We start from the raw sequence: 15,715 nt of genomic DNA, 5'->3' as shown, positions 1-15,715 counted from the left end.
GGGAAATGGGTTTGATTCCACATGCTGCAGAGCAACTAAGCCCGGATGCTGTAACTACTGTGCCCCTGTGCTGCCACTACTGAAGCCCGAACCTAGAACCTGTGCTCTGCAACAAGAGAAGCCACTACAGTGAGAAGCCTGGGCCCCGCAACAAAAAGCAGCCCCCACTCGGCGAAACGAGAAAAAGCCCGCATGCAGCATCGAAGACCCAGCGCAACCACAATAAACAAATACTTGAATTAAGTTTTAAAAAGACATAGAGAACAATGAGGACATGTAGGGAATGGAACAAGCCAACAGGCTCAGGGGAAAGGGAAGCAGGCTTTAGTCACTGTCAGCCAAAGGCAGATGGGAGAGCTGTGATCCATTAGCACCTGTCTGGACACTGACGTCTCTGCTGGCGGACATGGCTAAGCCCTCCTCTAACCACTTCCCACCTACCACCCGACACTGCTCTCACCCCCTCTCTGGGCCAAGCTTCCCAAAAGTCTGTAGGATCCCCTCCACAGATCACAGAAGCTGCTTTCCCACAATCGAAACGGGAACGGTTGACTCCGTGTCAGTCAAATGTATCATCAGCAGTAGTTTACCTGTTTCGGAAAGACGGGACCATTTTCCAGCAATTCTAACATATGCCATTGCTCACATTCTACCATCTCTAGCATCGGGACATGTCTTGCTCTTGATGCTATCTCAACAGCAGAACATAAATTAGTGGCACAGGGATGTCCCTGTCAATCCAGGGGTTAAGATCCTCCCTCCACCGCACCCCCCCTCCACTGCAAGGGGCACAGTTCAATCCCTGCTTGGGGAACTAAGATACCACCTGCTGTGTGGTGTGGCCAAAAGATAAAATCATAATAATAAAATTTAAAAATAGTGGCACATCTTAAATTAGTGCAAACTTAAATTTGATCAAAAACAGTACTGGAAAACAACAGCCTGGCTGCTGGTAGAATTTTAGACCATGCTGTGATACCCAGGGAAAGAACTCACTTGTCCCTGGCAGGGAATTTTTCATATTATGTTTCAAACTTGGCTGTTTTTGCCAACTCAAGGACACAGACAAAGCCATAGCACAAGCTAGGTCTTCAGACTATTAACCTAATGATCGATGCAAATCACCACCTCCCCCCACATGCCCACCTCCACATGGGTGTGTTCCTAGCAGACTGTCAGCTTCCATAGGACCCTCCCTCAGCCCCTTCAGATTGTTTTCATGGCAAACAGGAACACTTCTTGACATACTAGAGAAATACATGCAAAAATCACGTAAAAAATGTAGTCTAAGCAGGGACAGCACTATGTCTAGCAACACAGAAAGCTTAAAGAGTCCAACAAAACTGGAAAAGTGGAACAGCTTTAAGTGATTTGTGCAAAAAGATGAAGTTGTTTTCACAAAGGCCTGGGCCATCAAAGCATCCCACGTGTTTTCCACTGTAAAGTTTCATTCAAACTGCATAAAGAAGCCACAAAGATAAACACCCTGTAATTATCTCCCCAGAAACCTGAGTCCCCAGGAGCCATTCAAAGACAATCACAAAGTCTTTAAAAGAAAGAAAGAGGGCAGGCCTCCCCCAGTCCCGACTTACTGCCCATCGTGGTGAAGACTGCCACCAAGAAATCAGCAATCTGGGTCTTGTCCTGGCTGCTCCTCACCAGCCACAGACCCTCAAAAAACATGTGAGTGGCTTCATAAGGCTTGCGCAACATCAGCAAAGAATAACCAGCTCGATAGTACCCCTGCAACGAGAAAAACCAGAACTGTTAACATGCTCATCTCTTCCAAACTGCTGCTGAAGGCAAGGCAAGACTGAGGATCAGAGGCAACAGGCTACAGGTAAACACTGATTTCCAAGTTAACACAGATTTCTAACAAGCTCTGGATATAGGCTTTCCACATTGGATTCCATGACACAATGCTCCTAAGTGGTAACTGGCAAGAAAAAAATCCTTTCAAGTCCATGACACATACAGCATCTAACATAGGAGCCAGCTTGTGTCCTCTGTTCCCAGGTGACTCAGTGATAAAGAATCGCCTGCCAATGCAGGAGATGCAGAAGAGATGCAGGTTTGACCCCTGGGTCAGGAAGATCCTCTGGAGGAGGAAACGGCAACCCACTCCAGCATTCTTGCTTGAGAAATCCCACGGACAGAGGAGCCTGGTGGGCTACAGTCCACAGTGCCGCAGTCGGACATGACTAATTGGCTGAGCAGACAACACAAGAGCCTGAGAGAAGGGAGCCGGCCTGCTTCCAATGACATGTGTGGTTTAAGTATTTGTGCCTTAAAACACAGCCTGAGCAAGAAGGGAGAAAAGAAACCATGTAGTCCTACAACTACAGTGTTCTGGAAAAGAATGAGATTGTCATGTCAACACAGGAGCTGTTCCCTGCTCCTTTCTATTGAAGTAAACATCATTTCCAACAGAAATGGCAAGCACTGAGGTTCACTCAGCTCCATATTACAAGCAATATACACCAGAGGCCAAAAATTTCTTTTGGTTTCTGAAGGGAGAGGAAAATTACAATGATTAATAGAGGAAAATGGTCTAGTTTTGCCTGTATGCAAACTGTCAAGCTCTTGAGAAGGGACAAAATGATCCATATTGCCTTCCCCACTTTGACCACTGAAATGAATCAGTATCAGGGGCTACCAAAACAATTTTCTGTCTAAAATAATACAAGGTGTTCACCAACTGGGTTCATTAAAAAAAAGCAAGCGCCTGTGATGACCCTGCTGGTCCACTGGTTAAGAACCTGCCTTGCAATGCAGGGGAAGCAGGTTCAATCCCTGGTCAGGGAACTAAGATCCCACATGCTTCAGGGCAACTAAGCCCACATACTACAACTAGGAAGTCCGTGTGCTGCAACAAAAGGTCCTGTATGATATAAGGATGATCCCAAGTGCCACAAGGAAGACCCAAGGCAGTCAAATAAATAAGCACTTAAAAAAACCCAAAAACCTAGCACTTGAAATTCAACTTAAATTTTGGTGAAATTCAACTTCACCAAACCTCTGTTTATTTACTGATTTGTTTGCACTTTAAAAAGTCTAAAACCATCAGTCTTCTTAGCGCAGTGGGCAGCGCGTCAGTCTCATAAAAAGTCTAAAACCGTAGATGACAATCAGAAAAAGGAAGCGAGCAGTCAAGTAAGCTGGTACAGAATTTCCCATTTCTTTGCCTTTCTCAGATCTGTTTCACCTTTTATTTTGGAGGGAGGTGAAGGGGATCAGAATACATCACCCCAAAATGTGACACTTGGGCACAAGGATTCTTTTGAGATGAAGGCATCTGAGATTCAACAGACGCAGAAAGAAGCCTTCCTGGAGCCTCTCTTCTTTGATTAGAAGCAGAAACTCCAAGAAGTAAGGATCACCATAAAACCCCTCTTGCGGGGAAATCTTATGGCCATGAAGGACACAAACTGAAACTTGCAAACAGCAAAGAACATGCAGGGACTGTGAATTTTGGTGTAAATACGTCAGAACAAAATGAGCTCCATCGAGACCTCCACTGGACTGAATCCACCAACAGGCCTGGCTCCACTCTCCCCTGCAAACGCCTTTCAACACTTGGCCACCATCCTTCCTACTCTCCTCCAGATTCTGTGCACATCTGTCTACAGCGCAAAGAGAGCTGAATGACAAGCACTCCTAAAAATGCAGGGACTTCCCTGGCAATCCACCTTAGGACTCTTAGCTCTCAATGCAAGGAGTGAGGGTTCGATCTCTTGTCAGTGAACCAAGGTCCCACATGCCTCGCAGTCAACAGCAACAAAAATAAACATGAGAGATGGAAGAATAAAGGCAAAACACACAACAAGGAAGGGAAGGCGGCAGCAGCCGCAGCGTCCACAGTCAGCCTACCTTTACGTAGGTCGGGTCCCACTGGAGACACTCCTTGGCAGCCAGGCAGGCCTCGTTCCATTTCCCAAGGTTGTAAAACGCAGTGGATTTGTTGCACAGAAGCACAGCCAAGTCCCTGGGGGGAACCCTGTGGGAAAGGACCAAGCGGCAGTCAGTCGGTTAAAAAGCTGTATTGTCCTGCAAATACAGAACCCAGTCCTTGAAGGCCACAGTTCTGATGCTGATTATCTTTGCCATGGTGATGGGGTTTCAGCAGGAAATGTCCCAATTATACCTATGACATCTGACCCTCAGAGCCTACAAAGGCTAGGTCATTTGCGATGTCCCAGTCGCCCTTCCTCACTCCCAAATCCTCTCCTCCCACCTTTTCATGACAACCGTTCTCAACACCTCGAGTCCACCTCCTCTTGATCTCCACAGGACTTTTATCCCTTAGAGTCCACTGGTGAAGATGCTGTAAAGAGGACAACTGCTCCTCAGGGAGGAGAGGTTGGGAGTTCTCACTGAGCTTTCACAAAGTCCAGACACCGTGGGAGTCACTGCACATACACGTGCACGCTGAATGGAGGCAGAGCCCATCAAAACACGTGACCACACTGTCGCCGGACTCTGTGAAAGATGCAGGATGAGCATTGTTCTAGTACATAGGCAGGGACACCCAAATGGGAGGGGACCCAGGGCCAGCGTGCAAAAGGAGGCGCCCACGCCATGTGACCAACCTTCCCTATCCGATACTGCGGCCACAGACCACATACAGCCGTGCAAATTTAAATTAATTAAATAAAAAAAAAATTAATTAAATCAGAAAGGCAAGTTTCAAATTTAGAACTACAGGCATTGTTTCAGGGCCGGGTGAGCCAGGCCGTGCCCCTCACCACTCCCTCTTCTTTTTTCCTTCTCAGCCTTCATCCTGCATTGCAGGAGACGTGATGTCCAAGCTCAGTCCTCACCCCTAACCTTGGAAAGCACTCTGAAAACTGGGCTGCGGGTAAGAGGCCCGTGCAGATGCTAGGAGCAGGGGCCATGGACAAGAATTCTGGGGTCCTGGTGGAAGGAAGCGAGGCTCTGAGTGGGTAAAGCCCCTGCTGCAGACTCCCTCCATGGGGAGGGTACAGTTGGAGTAGGGCAAAATCGGGCCTCAAAAGCACAGCAGGTCAGGGCCCCTCCTGCCTGTTTCTTTGTTGTTCAGTCACTAAGTCAGGTCTGACTCTGTGACCCCATGAACTGCAGCATGCCAGACTCCCCTGTCCTTCACTATCTCTCAGAGTTCACTCAGATTCATGTCCATTGAGTCCGTGATGCTATCTATCCATCTCATGCCTGCTGCCCCCGTCTCCTCTTGCCCTCAATCTTTTCCAACATCAGGGTCTTTTCCAGTGAGTCAGCTTTTCACATCAGGTGGTCAAAGTACCCGCCTGGGTCAAGGGGTCATACTTCTGCAAGGTTATTGCTGAAGCCAAGTTGGAAGAAGCAAAACACAAAATATACCATAAAAAGTCAACAGAAGCCCAAGTGAACTGTTTAATTCAAGACACACAAAGTGGAAAAGCAAGGCTTATGCTTCTTGTTTTTTTTGAACTACTTTCATTGTAAAAATAATACAAATAGAAAAGTTAGGTAATACAGATACCCACAAAAAAATAAAGCAAAGTAAAAATCTCTACTATGTCCCCACCGGCAGGGCTTTCTGTATCTAGTTTCTGTCCGTGAAGTATGAGGGCCCAGAAGCTCAGGAGAGGTGGTGAGTCTGTCAGAGGGTAACTGAGAAGGAAGCTGTGACCACATGTAGTAGACACCAAGTGTCCAGCCCAGACGCCCTGGCCGGTGCAGCCAATCCTAGCAGGAATGAGTGTGGGCTGCAGCTAGCGTCTCCTCGAGCCCCGTTTATCCTCAGCCTAATGGGAGCTGCCTTCTCCCCAGGAAGTTATACCCCCGTTATGGACTGTGTTCCCGCCAAATTCATATGTTGAATCCCCAACCCCTAGAGTGATGATGTTTGGAGCGGGGGCCTTCGGGAAGGTGATTAGGTTTAAATGAAATCAGGAGATCGGGGCCCTCGTGATAGGATTAGTGCCCTTGTAAGCAGAGACATCAGAGTGTTCCTGTTCTCTCCACCACGGGAGGGCACGGTGAGAATGTGGCCATCTGCAACCAGGGAACGGAACACTTACCAGGAAATGAACTGGCCGCCACCCGGGCCTCGGGCTTCCCAGTGTCCAGAACTGCGAGGAACAAATTCCTGTTGTTTACTCCACCCAGTCCACGGCACTTCGTTATTGCAGCCTGAGCTGACTAATCACCCCGCTCCCTTGGACAATTCCTGGGGGCCAGACAGCCGACCAGCTGGTGACTGACTGACACAGGTATCAGAAAGGTCAGCCTCCTTGTCTTAAAGGCAGACAGTTCTGCAGTATAACTCAGGGTCCAGAGTTCCCCGGGGGACCAGGCTGCAGCTGACTCCAGCAGAGACACCATCCCCACCCGATCCTGCTTCCTTCCATCCCCTTCTCCCCGGAACACCTGCTCATGGACCACAAGCCCTGTGTCAGCTGGCAGCAGCAGGAAGGCAGGTGACGGGCACCGGGAACTATACCAGGAAGGTCCCATGAAAGGCAACACATGAGGGTGCAGGCAGGTGTCCCTTTAGCTGTCAGGCATCTGCTAAGTGGTGGCGGTGAGATGTGAGCACTCACCCTTTGGTCAGTCTACCACCACAATCTGACACTACCTTTTTCTTTTCAAGACAGAAGGGGAAGTCAACGTTTCCCCCGGCGAATGAGGCACTCTAGGCCCAGCTCTGATCTGAACCAAGAGGGGGCAGAATACAAGCCCAGGTCAGTTACAGGCAGTTCCATTCCAGCGTAGACACCAAGGAGATAGGAGGGAGGAGGTGGGAGCCAAGTGTCAGGAACTCCACTCACTGCCACTTTTAGGTACAAGTTTACGCTGCATACACCCTACAAATGTCAACCTCTGCTTCCTCTATTACAGCTGTCCCCAAAGAATGATGTGGTAACCTCCGGGGGTCCCCAAGACCACTTCAGGAGGTCGCCAGGGTCAAAATATCTTCACAATTGCAGTTAGCTGAATAATGGTTTCCAAATAATGTTTTCTTTTATGGCAAAAGGAATTTGGGAGATGGGATTAATGTAAGGATCTTGAGATTAGGATCTGGAATAGGATACAATCACAAGTGTCCTTGTACATGGGAGACTGAGAGGGTCGGCCACAGGCAGAGGAGAAGGAGATGTGAGGACAGAAGCAGAGACTGGAATGATGTGCTTTGAGGAGGATGCAGGAAGGGACCACAAGTCAAGGATACAGGCAGCCACTGAAGGGTGAAAGAGACAGGGAAATGGAGGCTCCTCCCCAAGGAACTGGGCTTCCCTGGTGCCTCAGACGGTAAAGCATCTGCCTACAATGCGGGAGACTGGGGTTCAATCCCAGGGTCGGGAAGGTCTCCTGGAGGAGGAAATGGCAACCCACTCGAGTATTCTTGCCAGAAAATCCCATGGATGGAGAAGCCTGGTAGGCTAAGTCCATGGGGTCGCAAAGAGTCGGACACAACTAAGCGACTTGACTTTCACTTTCCCCAAGGAACCAGCCCTGCCAACACCTTGCTTTTTAGCCTCACAAGACTCATTTTGGACCCCTGACCTCCAGAAACACAAGATCATAAATGTGTATTGTTTTAAACCACGACGTTGGTGGTCATTTCTTACAGCAGCAACAGGAAACTAATACAATACTGAGACAGTAGTTGCCTTTTTCACAATCCTTCTCTCACATGTGGATGGGGAATTTTCCAGAGGCTACCTGCAATGCGATGTCACAACAGACTCAATGCAGAAACAGACGTGAGAAGCCAGATGTCTTCCACTGAGACAGACATTAAAGAGACTTGCAAATACGTAAAATGTGAAATTCTTCTCAGTAAATTTTTGGTTCTGAAAAGTAATTCCTCATAAAAACACTGCTTGGGTCAGCATATCACGGGTTTATTACTGATATTTTAAAATAATGGAAAAAAAAATAAAAAGATAAAATAACAAATAAATGCATATTTTAAATGTTTCTCCGTTTTGAGTTCTAATACAGGCTTTACTGATAACTACACCAACAAAAGCTCTCTGGGGTCCTCCATAATTTGTAAGCGGGCCGTGATCCTGAAATGCTTGGGAACAGGTCTGCTAGAAGCTGAAGGGGCAGGGGAAGAGGTGAGCCCTACTTCCTGGTGGCTTGCCCTGTGGCCAGGCCAGGGAGTTGACAGCACAGATAAACAAGATGAATTCCAAGTGCAGAGGCTTGGAGACAGTCAGTCCATTCCAGGAACTCTGCTGGAAGCAGACAAAAGGGGAAGTTTTGCAGGGTTTAGCAACAGCTCCCTGTGTTTCACTTTCTGTTTCCTGAATTCCTCTAGCTGCGCTGAGACTGCAAAGATGATAAATAGAAAGTGGGAGGAGAAAGGAAACTGAAACTAGCTGGTGTTGATAAAAGGTGAGAAAAAAACAAAAGCAAGAGAGGGACTGCACACACAAGAAAAAGAGGCAGGGAGAAAATCTGAACACTTACCCCCACTGGTATAACCGCAGGAGAATCTGGATGGCTTCATCGTACTTTCTGATGGCCAAAGAGAAGTTCCCACTCTTAAAACCCTGGTTGCCAGATTCTTTTAGCAGCTCAGCGTAAGCTATGGGGTCCATCCTGTGAGGACAGGAGGGAAGGCTGGTGGCACCGGCTTCCTTCCTCTCCACATCTGCATCGCTCGGAGTCTGAAGGGGCAGGTTGTTCATCCTGGCCCCTCCCACCAGCTGAAGGCACACCCTGCCCACACCCCTTCACACCCTGCCCACACCCCTCCCCACCCAGGGACCAGACTGAGTGTCTGATCAGACGGTTTCTTTCTCAGTTCTTTTCTGACCTCAGGAGCAGCGGCCAGAACGATTCCATTTATTCTGTGTTAATGACCAGGTAGGCTGTAAGGAAGGAGGCAGCTTCCACGCATAAGACGGCCTGAAGGGCCTCCCTGGCGGTCCAGTGGTTAAGAATCCGCCTGCCAACGCAGGGGACGTGGGTCCGATCCCCGCTCCGGGAAGATTCCACAAGCTGTGGGGCAATTGAGCCCATGCACCACAACTACTGAAGCCCAAGTGCCTAGAGCCGACGTGCTATGCAACAAAAGAAGGCCCTGCAACGGGGAACCCGCCCACCGCAACCCCACCCCACATGCACAGCAATGAAGCCCCAGTGCAGCAACGAAGACCCAAGGCAGCCAAAATAAAGAATAAACAAATTTTTTAAAAAAGATGACATGAAGCTGGCAGGTGGTGTGTGCTAGATAAGTGGCAGCTCTTCCCACAACTGCCACAAGCATTACTCTCATTTACCCATCGCAGCAGCTCAGAAGGAGGCACCCTTTTCACTGTTCAGAGGAGGAAACTCAGGCTCAAGAAGTTCAAGTCACTGGCTTAAGGACGAGCTAATGTGCACCCCCAGTTCTAACCCCAGTTCCAAGTTTCTGCCCTTGACCCTGTACTGCATTGCCTACTCATCCAAGGAGTTGAGAGTCCTTCCACTCTCCTCCTTCCAAAGGTTAAGCCTCGAAGTATTTGTCCCTGAGATTGCTATGCCCACTTACCTGCCTGCATCCCCTGGGAAGCCCTTACCTCTTTCATGACTCCTGTTTCATTCATTCATTTGGTAGCCCTCGCACAGAGTGGGTACTTAAACATCTGCTGTGTAATGAATTAGAATGCCAGACCCAGAGAGGCTGCTTGTTACCTGTTCTCTCTGGTGTGGCCTGGAGCCCTGCCCACCTGCTGGGGCCTCAGGAAGTGTTTGCTGCACCAAGGCAGTGGATAGGAGAGGCCTCACAGAGCCAAGGAGGCAGGGAAAAGTGGGCGTCAGGGACTTCCTTGGTGGTCTGGTGGTTAAGCCTGCTTCCACTGCAGGAGGCATGGGTCTGATCCCGGTTCAGGGAACGAAGATCCTGCATGCCACATGCTGTGGCCAAAAAAAAAATGGGGATCAGAAGAGACGTCCCTTAGGATTTTCTCCTCTCAAGATGGCAGCAGGAAAGGTAAGGCAGTGGGGAAAGTCTTAAAAATGAGGACACTTCAGGTGGCTGCATAGGCCCTGCACTGTGGGGCAGTACAATCTATCAAGAGCCTTCTTGATCAGCACAGTCATTGTATAGAGAATAACCCCTATTGTTTGTATCATCAGACCTTGGCAAGGGCTTCGGGGGCCAGGGAAGCCAACCCAAGCAGGTAGAAGTGGGGGCTTATTTTATTTTTAAAATATTTATTTATTTGTCTATGCCAGGTCTCAGCTGTGTCATGTGGGGATCTAGTATCTCCAACCAGGGATCGAAACCGGGCCCGCTGCATTGGGAGCCCAAAGTCTTAGCCATCGGACCATCAGGGAGAGGGGGGGAAGTCCCAGTGGCTTATTTTAAGCCCATGAGCTAACTGGACTTTTGAACTGCCTTCCTCCGTTCACCACGCAGAGCTATACCAGAACGAGGCATGTTATTGCTAAACAAGTCAAAATTAAAAATTCCACCTAGACTTTGCATTAAATAATCTCTAAATTCATTGACTCACATTTATACAGAGATGACAGAGGAGACCGTGAGAAAAAGTTTATGTAACTGATTAGAGAATAAAAACAAGTGTTTCTCCTTCAAATATTGCCAGCCAGGTGTCAAATAAATAGTTTCAAAGTGGCCATTTTTGGACAACTAGAAACAGGAAATGTCTGTAACTACTGTTGTTGTTGTTGTCTGTAACAACTAACCCTCCCCTTTTCTTTTTCCTTTGGGCTGCACCACGGAGCTTGCGGGATCTTAGTTCCTCAACTACAGATCGAACCCAGGCCCACAGCCGTGAAATCACAGGGTTCTAGCCACTGGACCACTAGGGAATTTCTGTTACCCCTCTTTTGTAAATACCTTTTCACTGCAAGAAAGGATCAACCTGATCAAAATGTGTAAAGCCACAGACAGAAAATTCACAAAGGAATACAAGTAATTGCTAAATACATGGACAGTGGATATCCAGGACCACCATCACTAGCAGGCAAAAGAATGAAGAATTAAAATAGTAAAGGGTCACTAGGAAATATTTAAAAGAATGACCCCAAATGGTGGGAGCTGTCATATCTGGCTTAAAGGAGAAATATACTAGCTCGCTGATATACTTAGCCTCATAGATGTTCACCACAGTGAAAAACCAGAAATAACCCTAAATATTCCATAATGTGTAACGGATTTGAATCAGTTATAAAACACCCATATGGGAGAACACCACACAGTTATTTTCAAAGTCATGTTGTAAAAGAACATTTAATGATAGGCTACGTTAGTAAATGAAAGATACAGGCTACATAAAAAGGCATATAATACCAAATTAAATTTTAAACACATCTAATGTACTGAAGACATGCCAGAATGTTAACAGCCTCGCCACTGAAATTAGGGTTTTAATTTTCTTCCTTGAGCTTTTCTGAATTTCCAATTGCCAGAAAATGTGCCACCTTCATGATCAGACCATAAATGTTATTAAAATGAAACTCCTTAAGGGCTTAATTAAAGAATTCAAACACAAAACGTTTCCACTGTACTTACAATAAAAATGATTCACATCTGATTTTTCTCTAGAAATTAAGTGAGCTTTAAATGTTATGAGTAGACATCCAATGCTTACATCCTTTTACATCTTGGCTTTTTCTTGGTACGGTCACGTGACAAGGGAAAGCGGGATTGCCAACCACAAAGCAAGTTTTTTGCTTCTCAGCAGGATTTACTGACAGCTACATCTTCATCACCGGGAAGCATGCTTTATATCGTTGCCTTAGAATGCTTAGAGCTCTGCTGTCAAGTCTTTTTTTTAACAAGTGATCAGTCTATTTAGAGGGTGAAACTGTTAAACACAGTGGTAATAATGTACCGTAATGACAGTACTCCTGAGAACGAATATGTAATGAGCACCTAGTACATGTTTTACATCATCATGTCATTTCATTCCTACCAGAAGCCCCAGGAGGTAGGCTTGGTTGTGTCCCCATTTGACAAATAGGGAAACTGAGGCAGGAGCAGTAAGGGCCTTGCCGTAGTCCTAGGGACAGTGGTGCTGCTGGAATCCAAACCTAAGCGGACTGACTTTGCAGGCGAGACTCCACTCTGAAGAAACCAGCCGGAGGCTGAACAGTCAGCGGCGGTCAGACCCCACCGTGTGTGCCCCTGGCAGGCATGGGTCCAGCAGTCTGCACTTTCAGTTTTTTTTGTTTGTTTTGATGTGGACCATTCTGCGTCTCTTACTTCTCCTGCATGGGCAGGCAGATTCTTTACCACTCGTAGCCCCTAGCTCCCTGACCAGGGATCAAGCCAGCACTCCCTACATTGGAAGGCGAAGTCAACCACAGGACTGCCAGGAAAGGCTCCTGCACTTTCAGTTTTGTCAGCAGGGCTAAAGCTCAAAGATTAGAAGGTAAAGACAGTTTCACAGGGGCAGAGTCTGCTTTCGCTGTTTCACTACATCTCTGGGAGGATTCAAGGTCCAGTTGTTGGGAGGTGACCAGGGCTGCTTGGCAACAACAGAGGAAGCAGACGTAAGAGAAATGCAAATGCACTGGCGAGGTTCTGAAACTAGCACGTTGAAAACAAAGCAGACGTGGGTGGCTGTCATCTTGTGGGTGAGTGTGTCTGTATTCTGGTTTGCTTTTTATTGAAGGATAGTTGATTGTTACAGCGCTGTGTTAGTTTCGGGTATATCACAGAGTGATTTGGTTATACTTGTATATATCTATATTCTTTTTTAAAAAAAACTCTTCTCCATTAGAGTTGCATTGTGTGTATACACATGAAGAGTTCTATAAGCGACTTACAGGAGCCAGACTGCAAACAGGGCGGGCCCTGGGCAGCTGAAAGGGGCAGAGAGAGGCTTTTCCTCTGTCCCTTATCTGGGTACGACATAACAACTTAACAACAAATTTATTTACTTTTTTTGTTTCTTGGTAGTGGGTTTCTTTTTGTTTGCTTTTTGGTTTTTGTTTTTTTTTTTTAATTGAAATCCTTTCAAAACACTCTCAAAGTAATGAACAATCCAAGATCAACTCTGGAAAGCTGAGGGTAGAGACCACTGCAAAAAACCGAGGCCAGAGACAGCAGTTCTTCAAACCGACTCCTTCCTGCTCCCACAGGAAGGTGGGCACAGATAGCGAGGGATGAGAATCCAAAGTCAGAGCTCATTCTGAGGACGACGATTTGCTTCCTTTGCTGTTCCTTCTCTTTTTCTTGGGGGGAAGGGTGCAATTTCCACACTCCCTGCCCTGTTTCATTCCCACCTCTGAGCACTGTGATGTCTTTCTATCCCACCCAACAGCTATGATACAGAGACGAGCAGTATCTGCCATCAAGAGCTCAATCCTCATGTAGCTCCTTCTGCACAATATCTTGACATAGAACATGGGCTCACAGGTTGCCAGATATCCTCCGTTCAGTGCCCACAGGAGTACAGCTAAAAAATGATCTCGTGGCTCCATAACTTCCCATAAATACAGAACCTGAAGTTTCCACCCTACTCATTCCCTTAACAAACAGAGCAAAGACGCACAAAAGCAAGATGCAAGTGTACAAAACTGCTCCTGGCCTTGCAAAGCAAGCATGAAGAAAATGTTCCGACGTGATTTTATGAGGCAGCTTGGTTTCTGTCTGAGGAGAACAGGGTAGTTTCAGTCCACAACTGACCCCTGCTGTTTAGAACTGCCGATAGAGCCAATGGAAAGTTCTATTTCCCCTGACCCTCATATTAAGACTGGACTCATCTCAGACTGACTCACTCTTGTCCTGCAACTAACCAGGACTTCAAAGTATGCTTTTTGTTAAATTCTTGATGGAACGTTTCACTGGGAGGAGAAAAGCAGAAATAGGACTCCTGAGAAGGCCAGTTATGTTCATGTTGCTTTGCAATTTGATGTTTATGGGCTAAAAATTAACACAGGACAAAAACCCCTAAACAACAAGGTCCTACCATATAGCACAGGGAATTGTATTCAATATCCTGTGATAAACCATAATAGAAAAGAATATGAAAAAGAATATACATATATATATAACTGAGTCACTTTGCTGAATAGCAGAAATTAACACATTGTAAATCAACTATGCTTCCATTAAAAACAAAAACTTCAATGTTGCGAATTAGCCTCCAACTAATAAAAATAATTGAAAAAAAAAAAAAAACCTTCTATCTGTCCAACCTGAGAGAAGAGACATAGACTTTCAGAGAAAAACCAAAGTAATAAGAAAAATTTTAATTAAGCAAATATGCAAGTCTACATATAATTCTCATGGAAGCTTTTATTTGGGGATTCTCTGACAGTTCAATGGTTAGAATTTGGTATTTTTATTGCTACAGCCAGGGTTCAATCCCTGGTTGGGCAGGGGGAATTTTTTTTAAATCTCTCTATAAATAGCCACTGGCACTTGTACAATTGCAAGACTGACGTGGATAAAACAAACAAAACTTTCCTCAAAAGACAGTCTTGAATGTTAAACTTTAATACACAACATGTTTCTTTTTTTAGTTTTATTTTATATTGAAGCATAGGGTTTGGCAACCCACTCCACTGTTCTTGCCTGGAGAATCCCCATGGACAAAGGAGCCTGGTGGGCCACAGTCCATGAGGTTGCAAAGAGTCAGACATGACTGAGTAAACACACATAGTTAATTAACAATGTTATGTTACTTTCAGGTATTTAACAAAGTGATTCATTTATACATATACATGTATCTATTCCTTTTCAAATTCCTTTCCCATTTAGGTTATTACAGAATATTGAGCAGAGTTCCCTGTGCTATATAGTAGGTCCTATATTTTCTTTTTTTGGTCCTATATTTTAAACACAGCAGTGTGTCCATGTCAATTCCAAACTCCCAATCCACCTCTCTCCCCATAACATGTTTCTGTTTGGGAAAATTCACTATTACAAAGTATCAAATCCTCTCTAAATTAATTACTGTACTTCCCAAAAAAATTCCAACTAAAAAACAGGATATTTAAAGAAATTAATGCAAGAATTCTCAAGTTCATCTCAGAATAAACAGGACAGACTAGCCAAAATATTCTTAATCAAAGAAGTATAAAGAGAAAATTTTTTCTAACATTTTTAAATGTATTTATAAAACTCAACTAAGGGGAGAAAAAAACCTAAGTTTTAAAAGTGTGATATTAACATGAAAACAAGCAGACCAGTGGAACAAAACCAAACATCCAGAAGTAAAAATATAATATAAAAGAATTTCATGTGTGAAAAAGGTAGTTCTTAAAACAGACAGGGAAAGAATGAATCGTTGGTAAAACTGGCACAATATCTGGAAAGGATGTTAATTTTTCTTTTTGGCCGCAATGCCTGGCATGCAGGATCTTAGTTCCCTGCCCAGGAATCGAACCCGCGCCCTCTGCAATGGCAGTGAGGAGTCTTAACCACTGGACTGCCAGGGAAGTCCTGGAAGTTAAATTTCTAATTCATACTATTTGGTAGGCCAAACAATGAACACACATACACACACACCAAAGATGCTCACGCCCCAACCACCAGAACCTGTGAATGCATTACATGACATGGCAAAGGGGCCTTTGTACAACAGGTGTAATCCAGGTTGTTTTGTTCTTGTCATTGTTTAGTCCCAGTGGTGTTTGACTCTTTTGGGACTCCATGGATTGGGATTTCCCAGGCAAGAATACTGTAGTGGGTTGTCTTTTCCTCCTCCAAGGGCTCTTCCCCATGCCGGGATCAAACCTGCGTCTCTGAACATCTCGCACATTAGCAGACGGATTCCTT

General features: G+C 45.8%; 1 protein-coding gene across 5 annotated transcripts in view; it reads right to left on the bottom strand.

Annotated features, from left to right (window-relative positions):
* TRANK1 (tetratricopeptide repeat and ankyrin repeat containing 1) overlaps positions 1-15,715 on the bottom strand; it is a 94,367-nt gene that overhangs the window by 64,913 nt on the left and 13,739 nt on the right. For 3 of the 5 annotated variants that reach the window (XM_065932996.1, XM_065932992.1, XM_065932993.1), the window contains exons 2-5: positions 8,443-8,574; positions 6,042-6,092; positions 3,871-3,997; positions 1,593-1,743 (exon numbers count right to left, since the gene is read on the bottom strand). In XM_065932996.1, coding sequence (XP_065789068.1) covers positions 1,593-1,743; positions 3,871-3,997; positions 6,042-6,092; positions 8,443-8,573 — 460 coding nt within the window. In that variant the 5' untranslated portion in view covers position 8,574. The remainder of the gene's footprint in view (positions 1-1,592; positions 1,744-3,870; positions 3,998-6,041; positions 6,093-8,442; positions 8,575-15,715) is intronic. The other 2 variants (XM_065932994.1, XM_065932995.1) reach the window with 2 other exon arrangements.

This window comes from Muntiacus reevesi, chromosome 4, assembly GCF_963930625.1.
Source record: "Muntiacus reevesi chromosome 4, mMunRee1.1, whole genome shotgun sequence".
NCBI classification, from domain to species: Eukaryota; Metazoa; Chordata; class Mammalia; order Artiodactyla; family Cervidae; genus Muntiacus; species Muntiacus reevesi.
This window is presented reverse-complemented; position numbering and strand designations above follow the sequence as displayed.